The 24,918-nt window shown below is 33.4% G+C and overlaps 2 protein-coding genes and 1 long non-coding RNA gene across 9 annotated transcripts; 1 reads left to right on the top strand and 2 right to left on the bottom strand.

Annotated features, from left to right (window-relative positions):
* Positions 1–1,952: 1,952 nt before the first annotated feature.
* LOC123716091 (GATA zinc finger domain-containing protein 14-like) lies at positions 1,953–6,061 on the bottom strand. The gene is made up of 3 exons (XM_045671640.1): positions 5,842–6,061; positions 2,419–5,265; positions 1,953–2,124 (listed from the first exon to the last, which is right to left on the bottom strand). The coding sequence occupies exons 1-3, from the start codon at positions 5,936–5,938 to the stop codon at positions 2,111–2,113; spliced, it is 2,958 nt and encodes a 985-aa protein (XP_045527596.1). The 5' UTR covers positions 5,939–6,061; the 3' UTR covers positions 1,953–2,110.
* A 3,668-nt stretch (positions 6,062–9,729) lies between these two features.
* On the bottom strand, positions 9,730–22,346 carry LOC123716063 (serrate RNA effector molecule homolog). 6 transcript variants are annotated; one of them, XM_045671580.1, is made up of 16 exons: positions 22,013–22,346; positions 21,548–21,799; positions 21,184–21,384; positions 20,491–20,557; positions 20,152–20,344; positions 19,854–19,951; positions 18,990–19,077; positions 17,804–18,123; positions 16,853–16,993; positions 16,022–16,216; positions 15,460–15,744; positions 13,971–14,084; positions 13,101–13,244; positions 12,677–12,816; positions 12,347–12,445; positions 9,730–9,919 (listed from the first exon to the last, which is right to left on the bottom strand). In XM_045671580.1, exons 1-16 carry the CDS (start codon positions 22,150–22,152, stop codon positions 9,841–9,843), a joined length of 2,556 nt encoding a protein of 851 aa, XP_045527536.1. In that variant the 5' UTR covers positions 22,153–22,346; the 3' UTR covers positions 9,730–9,840. The 6 variants fall into 6 exon arrangements, with proteins under 6 accessions (XP_045527536.1, XP_045527537.1, XP_045527532.1 ...); XM_045671581.1 differs by having other exon boundaries at positions 18,990–19,068; XM_045671576.1 differs by having other exon boundaries at positions 18,990–19,149; positions 22,013–22,345.
* A 105-nt stretch (positions 22,347–22,451) lies between these two features.
* LOC123716064 lies at positions 22,452–24,908 on the top strand. Of its 2 annotated transcripts, none has more exons than XR_006754511.1 (3): positions 22,452–22,795; positions 23,035–23,181; positions 23,466–24,908. It is a non-coding gene; the product is annotated as an uncharacterized LOC123716064 (long non-coding RNA). The 2 variants fall into 2 exon arrangements; XR_006754510.1 differs by having other exon boundaries at positions 22,452–22,857.
* Positions 24,909–24,918: the final 10 nt, after the last annotated feature.

Below are 24,918 nucleotides of genomic sequence, written 5' to 3'. Positions count from 1 at the left end.
TGCCACACCATGACGTAGTATAGACGTTAGATAAAGTTTGCGTCGGCATTTTGTAACATTGTTTGAAGTTTCATCGTGCTTTCCTGAATGGGGCCTGTTTCATTGTTTAGGCAAGTAGGAGCAGCCTCATTAACCCAAAATAACTTACATTACGCCGTAAATCTAACGTCTGTGATGTACTGAAATGGTTTTACAAATATTTCAGTAATAGTATTTTTTAACACATGTCCCTGGTCTATAAAAAGGGTCTAATTAGATACAAAACATTTTTTTTTGAAACGTAATTATAATTTTTTAATTAATTATAGTTTTTTTACTATTAATTATTAAGTTTTATAGGAAAGCGGCTTGTGTTATCTATACTTTAAACTATTTTCAGATACTATTCATAATAACTAGCGTAGATATACTTAACTTTAAGATTGTGACATAGAAATTATATTTAAGAATCGTCTTAGACATTCACCTACTAGATTTTAGTCCCGTCAAAAATCCAAGTACTTTAAAGATAGATAAGAAGTACGTTAATAATAAAAAATAACTTGTCTTTCAAATGCCTTAAAAAAATTAAAAGGAAAAAGATTGTTTAAAATTTGTTTTAATAGAATAAAAATATTTTGTAATTTTAATGGGTCTGTTAAAGTTGAGAAATGTTTATTGTTAAGTAAATTTTGGGACTATTTTGACTACCATACAGCGTATCTGGTTTGATTTATTTTGATGGCCTTATTTTAAATCCACAGTAAGGACAATACATTGCAAGCTTGATCCTATTCTTATATTTTTATTTTTATTACTTACTTTATATCCGTGATTATGTCACGGAGAAATATTCACACATTTTTCCCTATTGTCCCATTGCCACACTAAGGCAATCTTTGGACGCACATAAAAGCAGATTCGATTAAGTGGCAACAAGTAGGGAACAAATCGAGTATCTAATTACCAATAAAGTGGGGATGCCTAATAGCGAGTAGAAGTGGGATCCACACGAAACTGGAGAAGTTCAAGACTGAGTTTGGGTTGTTGTTCCGCACAAATATTTCCCATTTCCCCGTGATTTAATTACTTTCAAAATGTATTCTGAATATGAAGTTATTGTTTTTCTTACGATATATTAGTATTATAAGGAGAGCGTAGCTTTTAGCTAGCAATATTTATATTTCTGGAACATAATGATGAATCTCGGGCGACTCATAGGCCAAAAATATATAATTTTTATGTTTGGTTGTACTGGACAGTAAGAAGAAAATATTATTAGGTCAATCTCTATCGAAAGGTAAACTTGTAAAAATTACAAATACAAGGCATATTCACCAATTGCGAAATGTATACAAAAGTTGTACATCAGAATTAGCGATATTTTATTTATTACAGGTTTAACACGTTATCGGCAACATCTCTGTATGACATTTGCAGTTTTACGTCACAATAATTATGTTCATAGCATAGTTCTAGTTGGTATAATTTTGTACTTCGACCATTATTTTTGGCTCCCACCATTTCGTTTCATTCTTATGGTTTATTTATTAAGTATGACTCTTTAATCACACATGACTTGAATCTATACCTTGGTTATCTTCATCACTGCCCTGATTTGGGATGCAATCGGTCAATTTTAGTTCATAAATGAAGTCAAGTCAAGATAAGAATAATTTTGCAAGTGATCTCTATAAATTGTATCTTCATTTACATATTAACATTGACATTGTATGTTGTAGAATGACAACGCGGATACAATCTAAATGAGGCGTGAGGCGGATATGACATCACTTTTTGTTAATATAATCAAACTACATATTAAAAAATGATTTAAAAAGAAATATTAATATAGATTCTAAGATTTTAGTTTTGTCTCTGATTTCGAAGTAAGCGTAAAAAATATTTATTTAAATAAACATTTTGTTAACACATTGTTATTTGAAAATGTTAAATAATGAAACAAGATGAAAAATACTCTAAGTCATTTATTAAAAGACAAAATCTAAATATATTATTTACTTTCTAATTAATTTAAAGTACTATTACCTGTCTCACATATATTATAATCACAAAAAAACTACAAATTCGATAAGACTCGCAGTGACGTAAGTATTTCTGTTTCAGTCTTTTATTTCCATGTACCTGAAATGTAGAATAAATATAAATTGTAATTTTATAGAGAAAATACTAAGTCGAGGCTAAAAATTGTAATTTTACTTCTGTGTATTGTAAACAAACAAACATAACTTTATTTTCATATGTAACAAAAAAAAATATCTTATTATAGTTTCGGCATGGTTTTGGTTCCGAAGTTAAATTACACTGGTATCCAATTAAGTTGAATCAATTGTAATTTGTAATAATTAATGTTTTCTTATTGTATAACATTTATGCAAGTGAGGTATATACAATTTCAATTAATAGCTAAACCCTTACCTCCTTTAACTGAAGCTCCCGCTGAAGCATGAGCACTAGCAGTTGCTATACTGCTTCCATGAGCGTAATGACCAGCAACGCTCTTTGCTAAAGCTGTCGAACTTGCGTGATTAAGGCTATGTTGTACTCTATTACTGGTTTGCCCTAAAGTGGCGCTTTGATCTTGACCGGCTCCATTCGACGAGCACCCCGTATTGCAGCCTCCGGAATGACTGTAACTGCCTGACCCAGCAGATGCAGATGCTGCTGCATTTGCATGATTTCCACCAACACCATTAGAATGAGGCTGTATGTGACTTGGGCTAAGGTTTCCAAAATCATTTCTATGTTTACCAAAGGCATTTTCAGTTTGGTCTGGTTTGCCTTCGTCAAAAGGTTTAAAAAGGCCAGGTGGACCGCCAAAGGACCCAGAAAAAGATGCAGCATTTGCGTTAGCTTCGGCTGCAGCATTAGCCCCGGCGTGAGACGTACCAAGCGCTCCAGATAATCCATTTTGAGTGCCTTGACTAGGGTTACAAATACCTTGACTAGGGTTACAATTACCCACTTTTGGAATAGTTGGCGTTATCATAAATTCATTCGGCTTCAATAAACCAGCTGGACCGCCAAATCCACCGGTGTAGGGACGTTTATTTTCATCGGATTGAATATTCGCAACAATTGGAACTAATGGTCCTGGTTTGTAAAAATTATTTGTATTAAGTGGCTCTTGTCCTGACGTTGATGGTTGGTTTGAGTGAGCCGGTAAGGATGGTATAGAACTAGGCGCTATTGAAGTTTGAGGTGGTGAAAAGGTATTTTGAGGAGCATTATGATTTGCATCAGGATTAATCAATATGCTACTGGTAGGTTTATCATTATTATTGACACTAAGGATACCAACTGGCCCACCGAATCCCCCAGAATATATTTTATTTCCTTTATTTGATAACAAAACTTCGGAGTCTGTTTTTGATGGAATATTTTTTTCTATTATGCTACTTTCTGGAGAAGTAGGTTTAATTTTAGGACTGTTTTCGTAACCAGAATGGTGTTGGCAGTTTGGTGTCGTACAACCCATTTGATTAGTTGATGGAATTGGGGGGAAATATGAAGGTTTATTTGAGTCAATATCCAATGGCCTGTTTGAAATAGGGTGGCTGGATTGAGGAGCGCTGGCGCAATTACCGGAAGCACAAATGAGATCGTCATCAGACCCGGAAGGACTATTTATTTCAGAGTTTGAAGTTATTTTATTAGAATACGAAGGGTTTGATGGGAAGGCGCCAGAACTACTTGCATGACTGGGGTAAAAGGAGTGCCCTGAAGAAGGGATTTCATGAGAAGGATTAACTTCAGATCTTGGAGGAGTACTTATACTTGCATCGAAGAATGTTCCAGCAGGCTTCGTAATAGGATTTAAATTCGAAAGTACTGGTTGATAAACAGGCTTATTAATGCCGCTTTCAGTGGGAGAGGTAGCAGAATTGATATTAGGGTGATGTAAATTATCAATATTTGAAAGTTGAGGTCCCGTGGTTTGATGAGAAGGAATGTTGTCAGATCCTTCTGTTCCAGTTTTATCGGTAGAGCCGGCTCGTCTGTTAGGGTAGTAAGACGAATTTAATTCAAAGTTTGGAATATTGCCAGATCCGGTAGGAACGCTTGGCATGTAAGAGGAGCCGGGAATAGTTGCAGGATTAACTAGTTTATTGAGCCCAGATGATTGTTGATCTTGGGTATATTGCGGTGTTTTGGCACTATCATAAGGTTTTGGAATATCAGCGTTTAAAATTGGTTTATTTATTTCATGTCCGGGCCCAATATGTGCAGATTCACCTTGATTAGAAGGAATATTACAATCGTTAGAATTGCACAGAGCAGCTTTGCCTGATGAATCAGTAGGCAATTGAAGGGTGGTCGATGGTTTATTAGCATTCAAAGATTGTAAAGTTTTTTCGTCGTTATTATGATTTTGAACATGATTAGCAAACTGACATTTGCCTGATGTACAGATAGGAATTTCTTTTTCGACATTTGTTTGAGGTCCCAAAATAGGCACATTATAACTTGATGGTTTCCGTTGGTTGGTAGAAGTACTCAATTTACAGTCATGAGTAGCACATGCTTGTTCTTGATACGTTTCTAATGTTTGTTGGTTTAAATTTTTATTGTTGATATCGTGCTGGTTTAGAGGAAGAAAACCACCGCACGCAGGTCCTTGACAATCTCCTTTGTCATTATAATTATTTACTTGTTTATCAAAAGGAACAATAGGCGAGCTTTGTTTCAATCCAGTGTTTATATCTAATTTGTGATATCCATTTTTGTTTATTTTTGTCTGATCTGAATTAGTTAGCTGAGGTTGATTGATAGAGAAATCATTCGAATTATCTTCATTAGATTCCGAAGATAAATTTCCCGAAGATTCATTGTTTCCATTTGTATTTGTCCCCCCACACTGACTACCAGTGCACTTCTTTACAGAATTTCCGAAGCAATTAGGTCCATGGCAAGGCTGATCAACGGTAAAAGGAACATTTGCGACAGCTCCAGCTGAGGCGGATGCACCGGCAAAATTATGTCCCCCAAATCCACCATTATTACTTGATCCATGACCAGACGGCCCAAAATCATTCTTTACTCCATTTTGACAATCTCCTTTACATCCAAATGTTTTTCCGAAATCAGTAACTAGACCGGCACCTGCACCACTATAACTGAAGGAGCTAGAGCTTGAACTTGCACTTGATGAAGCGAAACTTGATGATGATGACTTCGAGAAACTGCCAGAAAATCCAGATGCGGGAACCGTCAGTGGAGCGTGGGGCAGTGAGTCAAGAGAACCGGCGCTAGCAGTTGCTTCAGCTGAAAATAATAGATGTTAGTTCTTTTTTTCAAGACATATTTTATTGAAGTAATCAATGAGAAATTGTTGCTTTATTTACTGCGATTTAGGTATGCTGAGTACGTTTAAAAAAATAACTGTAAATATAATAGAAAATGAATAAGTATAAACAATAAAGTAAATTAAGAATATTAATTTCATAAATAAGGAAGCGAATAAAATTTTGGAGCTCTAAAGATTAAGATGTTGCTGAAATTACATTAAGACTTAATAATAACACTTTATTTATATTACAATATCACATAACAGGACAAAAGGTAAAATAAAATGAGATGAAGGACGCCGATGACCATATAGTTTTTATGGGAATATACTTTTAAAATATGAAAATAGTATTGTAATATTAATTTAAATTAACTATAATGTCTTTCATCCCAAAATACTCATACTTGTTTTATGTCGAATAAATGTATATGGATTCTTATGTTTTATGCAAGCAACATAATCGAATCATATTTTTTGTTAAAAATTAGACGGTTATAGTGTTTATTGCATTTCATATAGACGTTGATAACACACAAAAAAATGTACTGCACCTCTTGCAACGGCTTCACTTTTCGCGCTATATCCATAGGGCGTCGCAGTCACTAAGCTCAAGGTTAGCACTAAACAAACCGACACCGAGAGCTCCATTGTAATGAAGCTTTACGAGTATAATGTTGTTATTATGATACTGGCTAGCTTTATAAAGCGATACACAAATCGTAGCATAGGTATAACAAAACCAGTTGGCGTTTACTGCGAATTTGAACTTGTAACAGAGTTAAATGTGCCTGTCTCGCATATTATATAAAAAGCAGTGCGGTCTGAATGACAATAACAATAAATAACGATTTATTACTCACGCTTAATTATTTTCCTTGAGGTGATCGGTATTTCCACGTAAGAGCTTTAATTAAAGTTTAGTATGTGTGTATTAGAGCAAGTTTTTAAACATATTTTGCTCTTAAAAATTAATAGGAAACACAATAAACTCAAAAATGTACTAGTAAGTATCAAGTTTAATTTTCTGTTACTTAGTAGTAAACTGTAATTTGTCTACTCAACATCCCTGTAATAGATGTTTTTTCATTTACTTCGATAAAACCAAAATCACCTTAACTCGTATAAAAACAAAACAAATACATAACGATCATAGTTCATCTGATGTCGGGCGTTGTCCTGTCACTCTATACTGTATTCATTTTGACAACATTTTAAATGAGTGACCTGTCGGTTGTTGTATTGGAGATCGCGTATTAGTATAAATTGACTGATTACACCAATGGACCATGACGCGTATTCAGTGTAAGCAAAACACAATATACATATGTAAATCTATGGGTGTGCATAAAAAATGTGTATTAGTATGATAGGCTTAGTCAGACGAAACTCCCACATTCCTTATGGTTTTCACCGTTTCAACTCCCTAGTTTAATGGAATTATTGTCCTATCTATGTATCTGTCTCTACAAAGGAGTAATAATTAAATACTATCCAGTTACGTACGAGCCCCGAGGCAAAATAGTTCGTCTAGTGTGAAATTTTCTCTGTGAGATTTTTTCCAACTTCATTATTTTTGTATATCTATATAAAATATTAAGCTGTTCTACTATCACATGTCGCGTTACATATCCCATTTTTTAATTATGAACCAATACAATATTTTAGCTTTTTAAATTTATACACATCCTGTTTTAAATTCGAAGAAGTCATAAGAAAAATAGTTCGTTTAATTGTTAATCGATGCAAAAGAGTTCATCTATCTCTGAGTTAAATAAGATTATTCCTTCTTTGAACTATTATGTTGCATAATTTAAATTTGTAAAAGCAATTCTGTATCATCAAGTGAGACAGTATAATTTCAAATAACAATGGGTCGTGGCAAACCCGAGTGTAAAGGGCTTCGAAAGCGAATAGTTTGTGGGGTCGAAAATCAAGTTACCAAATATCTAAAGACATGATACTTCCCAGGTCTATAGGCCAATCTATCATTCAGCACGATAAAATAATAGAACGACTTCTTGTTTCAAGAAAACTGGTCGACCATCACATCATCGCATCACAAGTGCAGTAGAAAACAGAATCCTGAAGTAAATTATCAAAAATAATCGTCGTGCTCGTGCTTGTGAACTCACGTTGCAATGGTAGGACATGGTTCACAAAGACGTCTCAGTTGATGCTTGACTTGCAAAAGAGTCCTAACAAGAATGGGTTACGGATTTTACACCGCTAAGGAGAAACCACTGTTGACTGCTATACAAAAGAAAAAGAGATTGAAGTTTGCTCGTGATCATTTCATATTCATATATTTATTTGCATTCCAATTTAAATTGGACTTCCGATCAGTGGCGTAGTAGTAGTAGCACAGTGAAGTTTCCGGCGTCTCTTATGATACGGGGCTGCATGTCTGCACAAGGTATTGGTGGTATGCAGTTTGTGGATGGTTCTATCAATGCTGCAAGGTATCAAAACCTTTTGGAAAATAATTTATTTCCCTCTATTCCGTCACTTAAGCATCAAGATTCCTTCATTTTTCAACAGGATGGTGTTTCCTGCCATACGAAACCCTATGGCGGAAAATAAAAAAAAGTTATCAAAGTCTATGAAGATCGAAGAGCGACTTAATGGTTAAACTCTTGGCTGTCTGGGAGTCAATTACGCCTGCGGAGTGTGCAGCGTTTGCAGTTTTTTTTGCATCAAAGTGATGTTTTTTACTGATATAAAATAACATAAAAATTATCAGCATTGACTGAGAAGTGACATCAAACAAATATTGCAAATACAACATTAATAGGACTAAGATGATTGAAACTATTTGATAAATCAGTATATACGAATTGTCTTATCATCGAGGAATGAAAGTTTAGAGATGCATATAAATCCCCTTATTTTTAAAAATTATACAGCGCAAACCTTTAACTTGTCCAGCCTTGAAACTAACAATACTTTTACCTGTGTTTAATAAAAATACGTATACACATATAGATACGAAATCCTGCAAATATAATAATTACGTACTTATTCGAAGAATTTTCGTCAAACATCTTCATAACGTAAACGTAAGGCATGTCGTGAAACCACACAACTTGTAAATGATAATGTGGTTGTATACATAATTAATTTTTGTAATTAAAACACGATAGCCTTGTGAATGTGAGTGCTGAATAAACCCTTCCAGCTCCCAACTCTGCAGCCTTTTTTAAATCTAGAGTTGGTTCAGAAAATAGCCGAGTATGGACTTAGTTTTGAAACGCAAGAATTTTAAGTTTTAATAAACCTACTCGAGTTATTTATTATAAGCACAAAAATAATCATAATCTAAAGATCTTACCATTTCCAATAATTAACCATATTAAGTTACTTCTAGCCATGGAAACGGATAAACGTAACGCTTAGCTACTCACTTTATTCTGCTTTTTATAATGATCGAGACATGAAAATAATAAATGACAACCCTGTTATTACATTATAAAAGATGCTTACATCCGGGACTAACACATGTCTTCACATTCCATACTATATTTGTATATTGTATACTTAAATGGTACAGAAATACCCACTATTACTTCTTGTTACATCTTAGTACGGCAATAACTTACAATATATGATAATAGTACCTTCCAAGTGTCAGTACTTACTCATGGGTAATAACTATGATTACGTGTAAGCGGAACATAACTTATGTTATTCAGAGGTCAAAATATCAATAATACTTACTGCAAATCCGGATACATTTTAATGAAATCGCCAAGGCCACCCTAAAGGTTGGGATTATATTCAAAAAATGACTTTACCATTCTATCGTTTAACAATTTACATTATACAAAATCGGATTTTCCCCGACACCTTGTCAGTTCGTCGAACTATTCAAGGATTAATGACGTTTGTATGAACAATAGAAAGGACTGGAATAATAGTAAAATAATTTACCTCTGCCATCATAAGTTGATTATCTTATAAAGACAACTAGCATACATTGGTATTCACATAAATGAGTATAATAACTTTTGTGGTGGTTTTCTAAAAATTTTAATTTTCAAGTTTACGCATTTACAATGATTATAAAGACCGAAAAAGACACCTGTGACGTCTCTGCAAATTCGACGAAAACGACATTATACTGTGTAAAAACTTAAGTGTTGCCTATAGCGGCAAGACACTTTGTAACCAAACGCAACTAAAAGCCATTTAAGATTTAAATTTCTAAAGTTTGGCCCTGCGATGGTACGGACCTTATATTAAGTTTAAATGTAGACCGATAAGATAAGAGTGACTTATGGCCCAGATTTAAAGGTAAATCCTTAAAAACCACTTAATTTAGAAGTTGTTTTATATTATTAAACAAGTAGTGCAATCTAAGATCGTGAATATACCGGTTTGACTTAAATAATAATTTGAGAATTGTTGCCAAGCGCTCGCGGAGGATAAATAAAATACCAAGATGTCAAATCATTTTTTATGACAAGCAAACGTTTCATAGGCTAATTCTATATACATTTGAACATTCTAACTACGTTAAAATTACTTAACAACTCCAAAGCTGCTCGTCCGAATTATATGAACTCATCGGGTTCTCTTGGGGCGTCCAAATCTCTGTAGTGTATTACCGGACGAAGGTCGACGCCGCCACCCCTTTAAAAATGAATTACCTATGAGCATTGTAAAACGCTCTTGTTCGCTTTGCACCTCAAAAGACAGAAAATCAACAGTTTTGTACTTTATAAGGTCTAAATATATTGATAACAAACTGACTGTTGATACGGTGTACGGCATTTTAAGAGCAGAACGAAGAGTATTAATGGGTCGATTTCATTCATTTATTCATACTCTACAAACCAAGCTTGCTGCACTAAGCATATGACATTAGAAAACATTATATTTAAGGCTCTACTTGTCATTCGAAATGTACCACTATGGGACAACAACTTTTTGGCAGCGTTAATCTTAGCTTCCCGGTCGACTAAGGAGAGATGCGAGGTTTAAATAAAAATGAGAATATTTCGGACACTTTATTGTAAAGTTAATATACATTTACATAGAGATGTGACAAATATACATATCAATATTATTCACAATATAAGAGTCAAAAAATTTATTTAAATAAAATTGTAGAATGATGATGTTCACATAACATTGTAATGTATAATTACTATATATTTTTAGTTTTTCAGAATATGTCACCACTGTCCGGGAAGTCAAGATCGTTGTATGCAATAATAGGCCGGGAACGATCCACATTTTCCCTGTAATTTATCGTTGCAACTCACAAACTTGGTTTATACATATTATGCAAATTAAACATGCTAAAAAGATTAAGATGTCCAAAATATAGGTGTCATGTCCCAAAAGATCAATTCTGTCAATCCTGCTACGACCTATACACGTTTAACAATCACCATGTGAACTAAGTTCTCAATTCAATAAGAGCAAAAAGTTTACAGTTAATTTTCTAACGTAGCCACTGCATACTTGTATAAACTTTTAATATCCATGACATATGGATAACAATAAAATAAATATATTAAAAAAACTATACAGATACACATATAGGTATTTTTGGATCCTGCTTAAGGGGATGTTCATAGAAGATTTTAAATACACGAAACAAAACGCTATGGCTACATGTCTGTCTTTATCGACATTCGCAGTGCTTTTAACTATAATATAATTTTCAAATGGAATTATATTGTTATGCTATATTTAAAAATGCACCGCCATATTTTTTCATAAAATCAGTAGATTATCTTTGTAATCTTTATGAATGTTTATGATTCTCAAATTGTTCACACGGTTATTGTTATATATTGTTTGTATTAAATATTAAAGCAAGGGTAATAAATAAAAAATAATAAATACGAAACAATACATTTGTAAATGCTAAGGTCAGGCTGTTACATTATTCAGTGCTATTACGCATACGAATTGTACATATAAATAAATGAATCATAGCATTTCTCAGGCCTTTGTTAGGAATATATTATAATATATTTATATTTGAAAACAATAATAAATATCTCACAGTAAGAAACCTGCACATTAATTTAAACAAATTGATTGAACTATAACGAATAGCGAGACCTCCACTTCATAACAAAACGTATATTTCCTTAATATATAATAACATATAGAAGACTTTAATATATAAGTAACATATACATACGATATATACAAGTTATAATATATAATTGGTCGATAAAAACGACCATCTAAGGCCGTGTTTCCCACGCCCCACAGGGGGTAATTTGATTGTTAAGGGGGCTAATCGAACAACTTAAAATATATTTTCTTTTCGTAAACCTTAATTCCTTCCTAAAATCTGTTTCTAAGTGAACATTTTTTTTATGTTAAAAATAATATGTTACATAGGGACATAGGAATTTTAAAAAGGCTGAGGTGGGCCATGACACAAAAAACTTTGGGAAACACTTATATAAGGTAATTGTATAGTGCCCGTAGGTTATCAAGATACGCAGAGCATTTTTTTTTACTAAGGGCAGATTCGACGAATTTGAACTTTACCGCATAATAACTTTTTAATGTGTTGTTTTTTAGATTAATTTCAATAAAAAAATAGAGAAGCCACTTCCGATTGTGGTAAAGTGTTCGCAGATGAACGACATGTAAACCATTCAAAATAGGTGTGACAATTGAACAAATGAAATTCTAACGGCCTAAAACGGAAACTTCCTTAAATTTGGAAATGTTACGTTTTATTTATTTTTCCATACCATTACCATTTAGTGAGAAAATATTGTATCTTGAAAAATAGTTTTGATATTTTATATTTTAAAGAAGGGATATAATATGTAACGTATAGCATAATAAATTTATTTGTAGGCGTTTTAGTAAAGCTTGTTCTACAAAAATTTTGACAGATGAAAGATTTTATTACTAGACTACTGTTAAATAAATAAGTAATCATTATTTCTAGTATTATGGCTTACAAAAGTAAGGTCGTATCCGCCCTTAGTACCGCCGCGTACACGCGCGAACCTAAGCGTCTACATGAAAATGTTACCAACGTGCCGATACCAATAATACAATATACGTATACGTTACCTGGGTCTCGAGAAACGTGGGGGCCTGGGCGCGTAAGGCGCGGGTGGCGCCCACCCGCCCCAGCCCCAGCCACGAGCTGCCGCTCCCCCACCGCCGTAACTAAGAGATAACAATGTGGTTAAATTATTCTGACCTAATGCGCAGTCTTACCTAAAGTTAAGGAGCAGTTAAGAGCTGCAGTATAGACAGCTTTACGTGGGAGGCACGGGAATGTTTTCACTTCCAGCACTTACTCTCTTTTCCACCTAAGGGCTACCGTCATTGTTCTTATAAAAACCGGAGCGTTTTCTAACCCACCATTCGTGACTTAAAAAAAATGTATAAACTTACGGCGCGGGTGGAGGGGCGTGGTGCGAAGGATGTGGCGGGGCGTGGTGCGAGGGACGGTTCGCCGGCTCCGGCTGCTGCGGACGGCGGACGTCACGCACGTACGCGTTGAAGTACGATACTTCACGACGGACTTCATCCACCTATAAATTCAATTAATAAAGAACGAACTCGATCACTGGCATGATATGAAGTGAAAAGTTTTTACCAATAGAATTGTAGCCAGGTTACGTAAATACATCAAAAAAGATATCATAGAAGATTATTTTTACAATTAAAACATATTTTATTACTCCCTGAATGTAATTTTTATAGCATGACCATTGCACCGCTCATATTTATTTCATGACGGCACATTACTAGACGCTTTATAACGTCATCAATTGCTCTTAGGAATATGAATGGTGACATAAATGACTATTTTTACCTTCTCTCCGTGCTTGTTGAATATGTGTTTTCTAATGAAATCCGGGCCCTTGAATTTCTTCCCACTAAGAGGGCACAACCATTTATCCACGGCCAACTCTTGAGTATTCGCTTGAATAAACTTCTCGACTTCAGCCTCAGAATCCTGAAATAATCAAAACTTTACACATATCTCCATCCATATGGTCATTTATCAATTAAATAAACACTCAGAAATTACAAAAAAACACTTAACCAAGACGCTAATAAAATATTGCTTCAGAAATCTCTATAAATACAATTTATACATAGCTACTAGTTACCGCGAACTTCGTTTCTAATAGTGATTTTACTAAGCCTACCTTTTTAGTACATACGAACGTGAAAAATTTTGCTATGCTACCCCAGAGACTGTTCAGTTATCCGGAATGTAAACTTTTTAGGTTTTTCTGTGGATATTTCTCTATATAAACCTCAGAGTTCAAATCATAATTTTCTAATTAACATATAAAATATAGAGGTTGATAGTATAGGCGTGAAAATGTTTATTTGTATGTTGTATAATAAAATATTTTTTTGGGTGGACACCCTTTATCACTTAGGGGTTTGAAAGATAGTAGCCGATTCTCAGACAAATTTAATAGGAATCGGTCAAGCCGTTTCGGATTTCCGATTTTATATATCAGATACATTTAACTTTATTGTGTGATAATACAACAAAACATCAACATTTATTATTTATGTAAAAAATAATTGCAACTATTTATAGCCTTTAAACCATAAAAGAGACACTTTATTCTATTAAGATTATTACATACATTTTCAGTCAATAATGTCTCTATATACCAGTGGCCCCAGAATGCTTAGTTTAAGTATATATTCAGGATATTACCTTAATTCCAAGTTTTTGCAACTCATCATCAGGTAAAGGTTTGACATCTTGCAAGAAAGCGGACATTTTACTCTCGAACGTCTTAATGTAGTCTTGAATTTCTTGCTGCGTTGGCTGTAGGACATAAAAGGTTATCTCATTAATACACAATGGCTTAAATGTGATTTGTATTCAAGGAAACAAAAGAATAATGAAGTGTGAAGTGTCAGAAACTAATGTAAGAATATAATATGATAATTAACTACTATCTGATATATTGTAATTCTATTCAGGCAATTCCCATCAGAGGAGCTTTATCATCTCAGCCAATTACTTTCTGTTAGGATGCTGTATGTCCTAAGTGTAATTTTAAAAGCATATACAGCGCTTCCGTATGATAATACGAATTAAGACGGATGTTGTCGTCGGTCTGTAAGGACTGACTTCGGCAGACGCAATATGCAAGCAGACTATATGTATAATAAATTAAATAGGCGGCTTAATATCTACCCGCTACTACGATTAGAGGACTGGCTTATGAACACATCTTACGCAGTGTTGGAGATGCTACTGAGACCTAATATAGTAGTCACATACTTCATTCATTTACTCACCAACTCACTCATTCACTACATGCACCTACATACTCGCTCACGCACTCAGGCGTGTTGAAAACAGTTGAATAAATAAAAACTAAAATCAAAGGTTAGATTATATTTAAAGGAATTTATAATTAAGTTTGTTATGGAAGAGCTGGGAACCCTGACACAGGAATTTTTTACTTAAAAGGGTTCCCAAATCATTGTAATGCATAATATTAGTGAATAAATATTTTTTTCGGCCGCAGATTACAGCATCTGTTTTAAGTTACTTTAATAGACAAGTACTACACGCAGAAATCAACTTGGCACCTGCGTGGAATGTGCTTCCCCTCCCACCGCACCCCACCGCCTACTTATTTGTACGTTGTTATTGTATTTATTTTATTAACCTATGTATATAGAACTGTTACCAAAAAATATACCTACATTCAACCCCCTTAGGGAGCGTTCAAGTATTATGTAACTTGGGGGGTAACCTAGTATAAATTGGGGGAGGGGGGTCCTCTTGTAAAACGTTACGATGCGGGGCGGGGATTGCATTACGCGTTATTGTTAATATTATTCTCGACTTTCCACCACCCAATGGTAAGCTCAAAAGAGTCAATTGGGGTGGTCACGGAACGTTTTATTATTCGATACATAACACGTTACAGTGCGTTTTATGGGCGGGGTCAAGAATCTCCAAGGGCCTTAAAGATTACTTGATTTTTTTATGCAGTTCTGCATCACTATGACGTCATTACAGCGAGGTGCCTAGTCCAAGTGCTCTACTACTTCTGCGTGGAGTAGTAGAGCAAGTGTTAATTGCGCAAATAGAAAGAGAAGTCGATCGCACTACCTTAGGGTCACACTGCTCATTACCTAAATCACTTGAGTATAATAATTTTTCTATGGCCTTTAATTATTACCTTATTAATAGGTGGTCCAGACCTCGCATGCATTATCCCACAGCGGTTAGGCATTTCATCCTCGTATGGGTATTCACAGTGGTTATAATAATCCACCGAGTGCACGATACGTAGATATAAAACTAGCCGGTCAAGAACGCGCATCAATTCTGGGTCCACCTCCTGCCCATTTGCCTCAGTTGTCGCTTCTAGACCCAACAACTCCTCTTCCTCGGTTGATGCTTCTTCAATCAAATGCTCTGTTATCTTGTGCAAGACTGGATTGTTGGAATTGAAGTTTATGCTCTGAAATTTAATTTTGTTACATTTCGATTTATGGCAATATAAGAATGTTCAATTCGTTCATTTTTGTATTAACTCAATAAGGTATAGGTAAGGTAGTTCTGAATGGTTTCTAATTCCTAATAACGACCTTAGGTGTCTTTTTTAGAAGTGGGTTAAAAATTACACTCAACTATATTTCCATACAATATTGTTTTTTATTCTCAAACAGTATCACTATATAACAGTATTTTTTTTATGGTTAACATTCATAATTTTTAAAGTGTGAAATAGAACTTACTTGTTCACCAGAGTTATTCTCTTCAATGGACTCATTCCCCCATAACGAAGTCCGTGTGTCCAACAGATGCGCTAGCCTCGCTGCGAGTCGTGCGTCTGCACGCATTACTACACGTTCTATTGTCACACCGCTCACGGGCCGGATGCGACGTTGCAAATCCCGGTTGACTATTGCGCCCAATTCACATTCACGCAACTAAAAATATAGTTTGAAATTATTAATCACTAGATCTAAAAAATGGGGTAGAAATATATATTTATTTAAAGATAGATAATAATAACGCTTCATTCATATATAAAATAAATATTAATAATATAAAATTAATCACAACATTCTACATTTATTTATTTATTTTAAGATTCAAACACCTTTATGACTGTAGCAGTAAGAATATATAGAGATAATATGAAACAATATTGCCTTTAAAAATTATAAGTAATAGCATACCTATTAGTAAGCCTGACAAAGTCGCCAAATTCCGTCATTGAACACTTAACGTAAAGAGCAGTTATGACATACGTAATTAAATATTTTATTAAATAAGATTATAATATAAATTCAAAAACTACTGAATGGAGATTAGACCATGTCATTGATATGGTTTGTATAATTTAACGATAGTGATATCACATGTAAGCCAATATAAAATGGAATCCAACTGGAAGCGTTTTATTTAACAGGGAATTGAAATTGATTGTATTGTTTCTAATGGCATTCTCAATACTTTGAAAACCCTACACAAATTGTATAATACATATAATATATCGACACAAGTAATCTAACCAGACAAAATTCTTACATGTATCAAAGTTTAAATAAAAAATTTGTTACCCTTATATTGTTGAGGTTCCAACAAATGTCTTTAATGTTGACCTCGCGTCGGAAAGTGACCCACCCACGACGGAACCAACGCCGCTCGGGCAACGGGTCAGCTAGTGCCACACGCAGAAATCCGCCGTAACGTTTACACATCTGGAATACAACGTATTAAGATATAAGACACTACGGTTAAGAGTCAGAAACGAGACTTATGGCTTACGCCAATACATTATAAATTACCTCACGTTTCTGAACAAACTAAGTATAATTTTTAATACATAGAATCGATTAGTTAACGTATTAGTAAACTTGAACAGCGCTCGGTGGGTGTATATAGCACTAAATAGTACAATTTATGTGAAAAAAAGACCGTATAATCTCATAGAAATAGGATCAATAAAAAAATATTATGATGCTGTGATCGTAAAAAAGGTAAATTGACTATCATAACGCAACGTTTCGTCTTGCACCCTCATCAATTTTTCAAACTACTAAGTGTTAATATTTTTGGTTAAAAATAATAAATTGTAATAAAATGTTTCGAATTACAATTACTTCCCTTAAAGTTTGAAATTTCATATAAAGGCGTTTTGACATATTGCGTTCAAAGAAACTTCATTTCTCAAAGTAGTATTCACTTAGCTAGAAATTTTGAGAAGTGAGTTATGCACATCGTGTTATGATTTTTTTTACTACTACTATATTTATTTTAGATTAGGAATTTAGGATACAAACCAAAATATGGATAATACTAATACTCTGATAATATTGTTGTTTAATTAAAGATTTGCTTTTTTTAGTTAATATGTACTAAAACTTCTGAATGGATGAACGGAAAATGCATCGTTTTCGAGACAAATTACAATGATAATATTATTATTGTGTAATAAAATTATATTCTAATATAATATAGATAATTTAAAAAAATCGAAACGTATGTGATTTAGAAGATAGAATACTCACAGCTTCAACCTCCGCTTTGGTGATGGTTGGCGCCAAGTTTCTCAAGAATATTGACGTTGTTTTGTGCAAAGCTCGTACTTCTTTCTTTTCAGGTCCTACATCATTGGCTTCTTCAGATTTATCATCGTCTTTATCCTTGCGAGAGTCAGTTTCTATCTTTTCAACTGGAGACTTGGACCTACTTTTTGCTTTGGGCGATTTTACTGGGCTTTTAGACTTAGATTTCGATTTGGATTTGCGACGAGTAGACTCCCCTTCATCTTCGGAGCTTGACGATGAAGAACCTGAAGATGACGAGCTTGATGATGAGCCAGGAGGTGCTACAGAAATAAATCAGATTTTATCAGTAAAATATCAACTTAAGCATCCACTAAATATATGTATTGCACGATTTCAACTAACTGACTTTCCCTTTTTTTAAAGTTGGTTAAAAAGTTTTTTCCAGATATGTCTTGGCTGCTTTCCTTACTTAGAGGTTTTGTATGATTCGCAAGTTAGTTGAGTAAGGATTTAATAGTATGATACACTTAGTCAAATTTCTAAATACAGTGGAATCTGTATAATTCGAATGTCATGCGAAATGCAAAAAAGTAAAACAACTTCGAAATACACATGATTTAACTGCTGAAATCTAAATGTATTTACGATTAATAGAGTCAAATTTGAATAAAAATTGATCATAAGTTTTGTAGTATATATTTTTTACATATTAAAAATAATTGCATATTAATGAGGTAAACTGTAGAATATCCGTTATCTTCTCTTAATCTAAACTATTTGCAGATTTTTTATAATCATATCGTTCAGAGATCGTTAATTAGAAAGTTTTATGAAAGATAAAAACGAAAAATTTTATTGCTATTATTTCGTGGCATTCCAAGTGACGTCATTATATTTTACTTACTACGACTTACGGAGAATCCAGTTTGAAATTCGCGTTAAAGGGTATATATAAATATATAGAAATTATATATATATATATATATATATATATATATATATTATATATAGAAAAAACATTTTGTTCGAGTTACAAAGTCTAAAGACCGCGTATTTAGGGTACGGCGAAAGGGAATGGAAAATTTTCAACTTACCGAGGATTTCGACCTAACGAGGTTCGAGTTATCGAGAGACCACTGTATTTCCATTTACAAATTGAAATGTTGATTAAAGTTAGAACACTTACGTGGTTCCTTTTCAGGCACTTCTTGGTCTGGCTCAGTCCCTGGTGGAGTATTGTAACGCGAGAATAATTTCGCCTGCTCCTGCAATTGCTTCAAATGAGGATCAATCTCCATAGTCAGAGGCGCAGTTGGCTTAGGGGATTCAGGGTCTGATTTCTTATCCTGAAAGTAACTCTTTCTAAACTAGCCTATCTTTGGATTCTTTAATATTTTATTCGTAAATGTAACACGTTAGTTTTAATTCCTTTTAATAGGATTTGTGTTGGACAGCTTGTCTTTAAATGCAGAACTTAAAAAATTTGCTTCTTACTTAGTATAAGTGTTCATAACTAAGCAAATATTTTGCAATAAATTATTTATTTCCTTTAAATCTACCTATATTTACTATTATTCATTTATTAGTTTAAAAAAAGTTGGATAATCAATTTTATTTTATATGCATACCCTGGTATTGCAAGGGCATTAGCCTCATTTATTTATTGTATAAGTGTTCTTAATTTTGAAAAATGCAAATAGCTTTCTGTAGTCCGCTTTTTATTGTGATTTTAATTTTATGGGAGCAATTGTTTTTAAAATACGTATTTGTATTGCAAATATTTGATTTAGATAAGTTTTGCATGTTCTCCCATAGCTTGTAAGTCCATATGTTATAATGGATTCGGCTAGTGCTTTGTATAATAGTAGCAGAGTTTTAAGAGGTATTTTATTTTTTATTAAAGTGAATTTGGCAAGTATCGCTCTTAGCCTATCACAGACAGAGTTAATGTGCATTTTCCAGGACATTCGATCATCTAATGTAAGCCCCAGGTACTTATGGTTATGAACTAATTAAAGATATATATTTTAAAAATAAAATAAATAGGAACCTTTTCAGTCTCCTCTTTGTCTTCTTTTTCATCCTTCACCTTGACAGCATCAACATCTATTACAACTGCTTTCTCAGGTTCTGGTTCCGTTCTGTTGTCTGAAATAAGGAAAATATGTTTTCAGAAATGAAATGAATATTAATAAATTGTAATGTGGTCTTTTTATTCATATTTTTAGGTACATTTAACAATACCATATTTAATATGACTTACTTTGAGGGTCATCATGCATACCACCATGTTTTTAGCATGGATAAAATAAAATCACAAGAGATTTTGATATAAATTTTAGTCCTACCTTGTTTTTCATTGTTAGCATTTTCAGATGGAGCTGGCTCATCTAATATTTTCAAATCTTCTTCTGTTCCTCCTTCTAATTTTATTACAACAGTGTCAAGCAGTCTTATCAGTTTATCTGACTTGTCAACGTCCACAGACACTTTGTCAAGTTCACCTTGCTCTAATAACTCCAGAAACACATTCAGACGATTCTATAAACATAACAAACCATTTAATTAAAAATTTAAAAATAAAATTAAAGATTTTTTTATACTATTAACAGTATATGCAGTGAAGAAGAGTTTTGGACTTTTCATGACACAGATAAACAAAAGATACTAAAAGCGTAGAAACCAACCTTAAGTGCAGCCAATTGTTCCTCTTTACGCTTAACAGACTCCTCAGGATGGTATTTAATCTTGAACCTATTAGACAAAAAAAAATTAACAATAGTGCAGGATCAAAACATCGAACAAAATTACCAACATTGATACAATGCTGTTATGTTACGATGTTACAAGTGAATACCTACTTCCTTTAACCTGTGAATAGTGAAAACTAATATGAAAAGTTAAAAATCTCAATCTCACCTGTTCCACACGTGTGGAATCATTTCCCTACCCCTAACAATAACGGAACCTGTAGCATTGCGCGCTACAGGTCAACGCGATATTAACTAGCTACACACATTTTAATTTAATATAGTTGGAATATTTTCTTAACGACGTCCAGTAATTCCACATGCGCTGTAGACTGTAGGGAAAAAAGTTAAAATTAACAATTGCATATTTAAAAGGTTCCATGCATAACAGACTGTTGGAATTGAATAAATCTTAAGGATAAGTTAACATTATTGCATGGAACCTTTTATAGGCATATACATGAAAAACCTATAATAATATTTTAGACAGTAAATTGGAATGAATTGTAAATCAAAATAAAGCTTAGTCTGATGTTTACAGTCCTTTGTTGGTCTACAGCCACTGACATATTCTTTTGTTTAATATTTCTTAAAATTAAGTATATAATTGATGTTGCTGAAAATACTTACCACTCCTCATCCTTATGAGCAACAAAGAACTCATTAAGTTGCTGTCTTCGAAAGTCTAGCTTGTATTCATTATACTTTGTAATAGCATCATCAACGGTTATTGAATCATCTTGTGCTGCGAGGAATGCCTTGAAAGACATCATGGTGCTTGGACCGTCAGTTGGACCCGTTGGTAATACAGCATCCCTAATATCATAATTGCTGTACATATTAAAACATTATTAATTACTTATTGTATAGTGTAATCAATGTCAAGTTAAATCAATAAATTAAACCTGATGCAATAAGTTAATTTAGTCTAGTAATTTTTACAAATGATTTTATTGGGTTTTAGTGATAAGAAAAAATATGTAATAAAATTAACCTAGCAGGAACAGGAGGCATGGGTTGTCCATATCCTTGGTGTGCTGGGTGTGGACCAAAATGATCATGAGCCCAACCATAAGAGCCATATGAATCATGAGGCATCCCACCATATCTTCTATCGTCGATAGGCCAATCTGGTCTTAATCTCTTATTGGGTGGGCCTTCACCTCTCACAGGAGAATACCCTCTACTGGCGCTGCCTCCTCCTCTATAGTCTCTATAGTCAGGGCCCGATCTACCTCCTCGAGACCTAAAATAAGGACATGTTTGAGGATTATAAGATAAGAGGACAGATGACATTTATAACATGCTGTACCTTACAACCACCGATGTTCTTTTAACAGCTTTAGAATGCTGGTTAGTAGTCTTGGAAGGGTCAAAGGATTGGGACTGGGATCTGGAATAAATTATTTTAGCATGGAAATAGAACGTTAGAGGAGCTTAGACAAAATTGAGAATGTACCTCTCAGACCATTCTTCACGGCCACGACTGCGTTCTTCTCTTCTGTCGCTGCTGCGATAGCTACTGCCTTCGGCGGCTCCTCTTTCGCCACGAAATTTATCGCGTCTTTTCCGATCATATTCGTCATCACTATCCGCCATACTTAGTTAAAAGAGTAATGTGGTAAAAATAGAGATTTGGGGCTTTAGGATTATGGTATTCAATGAAAAATGCGTTATTAGTAAAACGCTCTAAACCGTGCAACAATTGCAATATGCAATTGCAATTATAATTTTCAAGAAGCCTAAAGCCAGCACGACGTCCGACTAAAGAGTGTAAAACTTAATTATCTGTGGTGCATCGTGCGTCTGACAACGAACCACAGACCCTAATAAATTATTAGTAACGAGTTTAGTTTAAGAACGCTACATAAGAAGGGGGCTTAGACAAGATGGCTTAACAGTACTGTTTGTAGTAAGTCGAAAACTAAATTTGTGTGAAAATGACAACTCCTGTTGACTGTCGGTAACCTAGGCCCAAAAGGCGTGAGTCGGGATACAATAAGCGATGCCATGACAGTGCTACAAAAAGACACACATTAATTCTCACGTTTTTCGATAGTCAACGGCCAATTAATGTTTCCGCAGCGTAGAAAAATCGGGATTTATCCGCCATATTTTTGCGTGATCTCAAAAGACACACGAAAGTTGTACTGACTTATTGCAAAGTCAGTACAACTTTCGTGTGTCAATTTTAACCGTTTTAACGAAAAGTTTTTTTGTGATGTTTTAGTTTTAAATATATGTAATTAGCTTTTTTTAAACGTTCTCGTTTATAATTATGTAAACTACAGTTCATATTTTCAGGTTAAGAGTTTTAGTTTTTCAATGAATCAATGTGAAAATATCAAGAATATCAAAAAATTAATACAGCTAAATATTTATTACTTTAAGCTATAGTTTTCTGAATCTGATTGATATTTATATTGCATCTAAGTTAATGAAATCATTCTTTAATTTGAAAATACGTTATGTATATTTCAGATGTGAAAGCTGACACTTATGAACATAATTAGAAGTTATAAATATATTAGAAGCTGATATACATTTGATTTAAATTTATCAAATCAAGTGGATTTATGCATCATGAACTTAGGAAATATAAAATCTAGTGAACAATACTAAGTAATAGTAAGACATTTTCTTTAATTATTTATTACTAAGTTAATATAGAGAAGTATATTATAATGAGAAGTTTGAATTCATGTTAGTAGAACCGACATTGTTTGGTAATTAAAAACTTTAATTGATAATAAGCAGCAAAGTGACAAATTAAGTTTATTTTTAAATTTAGAATAAACTAAAGAGTTTTAATATTAAAGTTACCTACTGAATAAACCTTGGAACGATCTTACACGAGTTTATCAGTTTTCTATTTGATCAAAGTACTAACAAAATAAATATTTTCTTTTCAGAAAAAGAGAAGATAACAACTACAAGTATTAACAGAAACCACTAATGGAGAAGTCGTATTAAAGTCTAACCTTTTAATAAATTTAAGTGTTATATTTTGTACCTACCTGAATAATTTATTGGTTGGTTAAGTAACATTACCTAAAGAACAGAAAACAGTAACTCAAACTAGGTTCTTCCACATTTAATCTTAATAAGTTCGGCAGTTCGAATGTCAATGAGATATTTATTATAAACAAACTTTATTATGAGAAGATAAGATGTAGATTTTGAGAAGAATTATATCTTTACAATAACTATTATCATTTCCAATGTTTGCGTTAAGAAAACAATCCATGCTGTTTAATGGCCCAGGATGTATCTTTTTATAGTAACTGGAGGGCTTTTTCTGTTATGTATCAAATGCATGCAGGTATATATACCGTACTTTGTAAGGTAACAATTACGACAACTACAACTACAATTTAATGAGATCATCACAACATCTAACATTAGGTTTTATGAATTAAATTTGTCTTGTATGTAGAATACTTTTCGGTATCCAAATGGCTAGACCCCTAGGTAACTTAAACTGAAATTAAATTTATGGGTAAACATAAACAGAGACTTTTTGTCCATTTTTCAGCTTATTATTTTAAATTTTAAATAAAAAAATTTTATTAGGTTTATAAATGTAACATTAGTGAATAAATTTAATCATGGAACAATATGACGGATTAGAGTGCTACGAACAGCCCGGTACTGTAGTGTAGTAACATGTCTCTTGGATGCGAACGAAACGTTTTCGACAATACTTACATAAAAGCTGTAGTGTGTATAGAATACATTTCGGTAGTAATATGGCTAGACCCCAAGAGAAAATACATTTTTTTGTTTTAAATGTGTAGCTCTATCATAGATGAATATCCGTCAGACATCTTGTGTCTATTACTCTTAGGTATAGACTAAAGAATTGTTTGAGTGTTTTACATCAAACCAAGCTGTTTATTTTTTACACTCCCAGCTCCCGCTTAAACTTCAATTGTAAGCGAGAAAGAAATGTCCGAGGTTATCATTTTCCCCGCTTCAGATAGCGGGGAAAATACATACAAAAATTAGATTAATATCAGGTTTTAAATCTAAATTGTTACTTTATTATGTGATGTGAAATTTTGAATATTTTATTTATTTATACATAAATATGGATCGAATCCTTCCTTTAAAATGTGTAAGAGGCAATTAATAGTTTCTAATATTTCATGCTATTTATTTTAGTCATTAAGCTCTTAGTTACATTTTATTTTTCAGAATTATGGATCTTTATCCATATAACTTTCTATATATTTAAAATCTACCAGTTTTTTTTAAACCAACACAACACACCACAGTAACGCTAGGAGCGTAAATTTTAATTTTAGTTATTGTGTTTCTCTCGTTATCTTTCAAGTTATCTAGCTTAAGTTGCTTTCTATTGTT

Source organism: Pieris brassicae, chromosome 11, assembly GCF_905147105.1.
Source record: "Pieris brassicae chromosome 11, ilPieBrab1.1, whole genome shotgun sequence".
NCBI lineage: Eukaryota > Metazoa > Arthropoda > Insecta > Lepidoptera > Pieridae > Pieris > Pieris brassicae.
This window is presented reverse-complemented; position numbering and strand designations above follow the sequence as displayed.

Bases quoted from the DNA above. Each gene is read 5' to 3' on its own strand.
- LOC123716063 (XM_045671576.1), bottom strand. From the start codon at position 22,152: ATGGCGGATAGTGATGACGAATATGATCGGAAAAGACGCGATAAATTT. The intron at 18,124-18,989 runs GTAAGTGTTCTA...TTATTTCTGTAG, and splicing joins AGTGCCTGAAAAGGAACCAC to CACCTCCTGGCTCATCATCA. The intron at 13,245-13,970 runs GTAATATCCTGA...TGATTATTTCAG, and splicing joins TGCAAAAACTTGGAATTAAG to GATTCTGAGGCTGAAGTCGA.
- LOC123716091 (XM_045671640.1), bottom strand. From the start codon at position 5,938: ATGGAGCTCTCGGTGTCGGTTTGTTTAGTGCTAACCTTGAGCTTAGTG. The intron at 5,266-5,841 runs GTGCAGTACATT...TATTATTTTCAG, and splicing joins AAGTGAAGCCGTTGCAAGAG to CTGAAGCAACTGCTAGCGCC.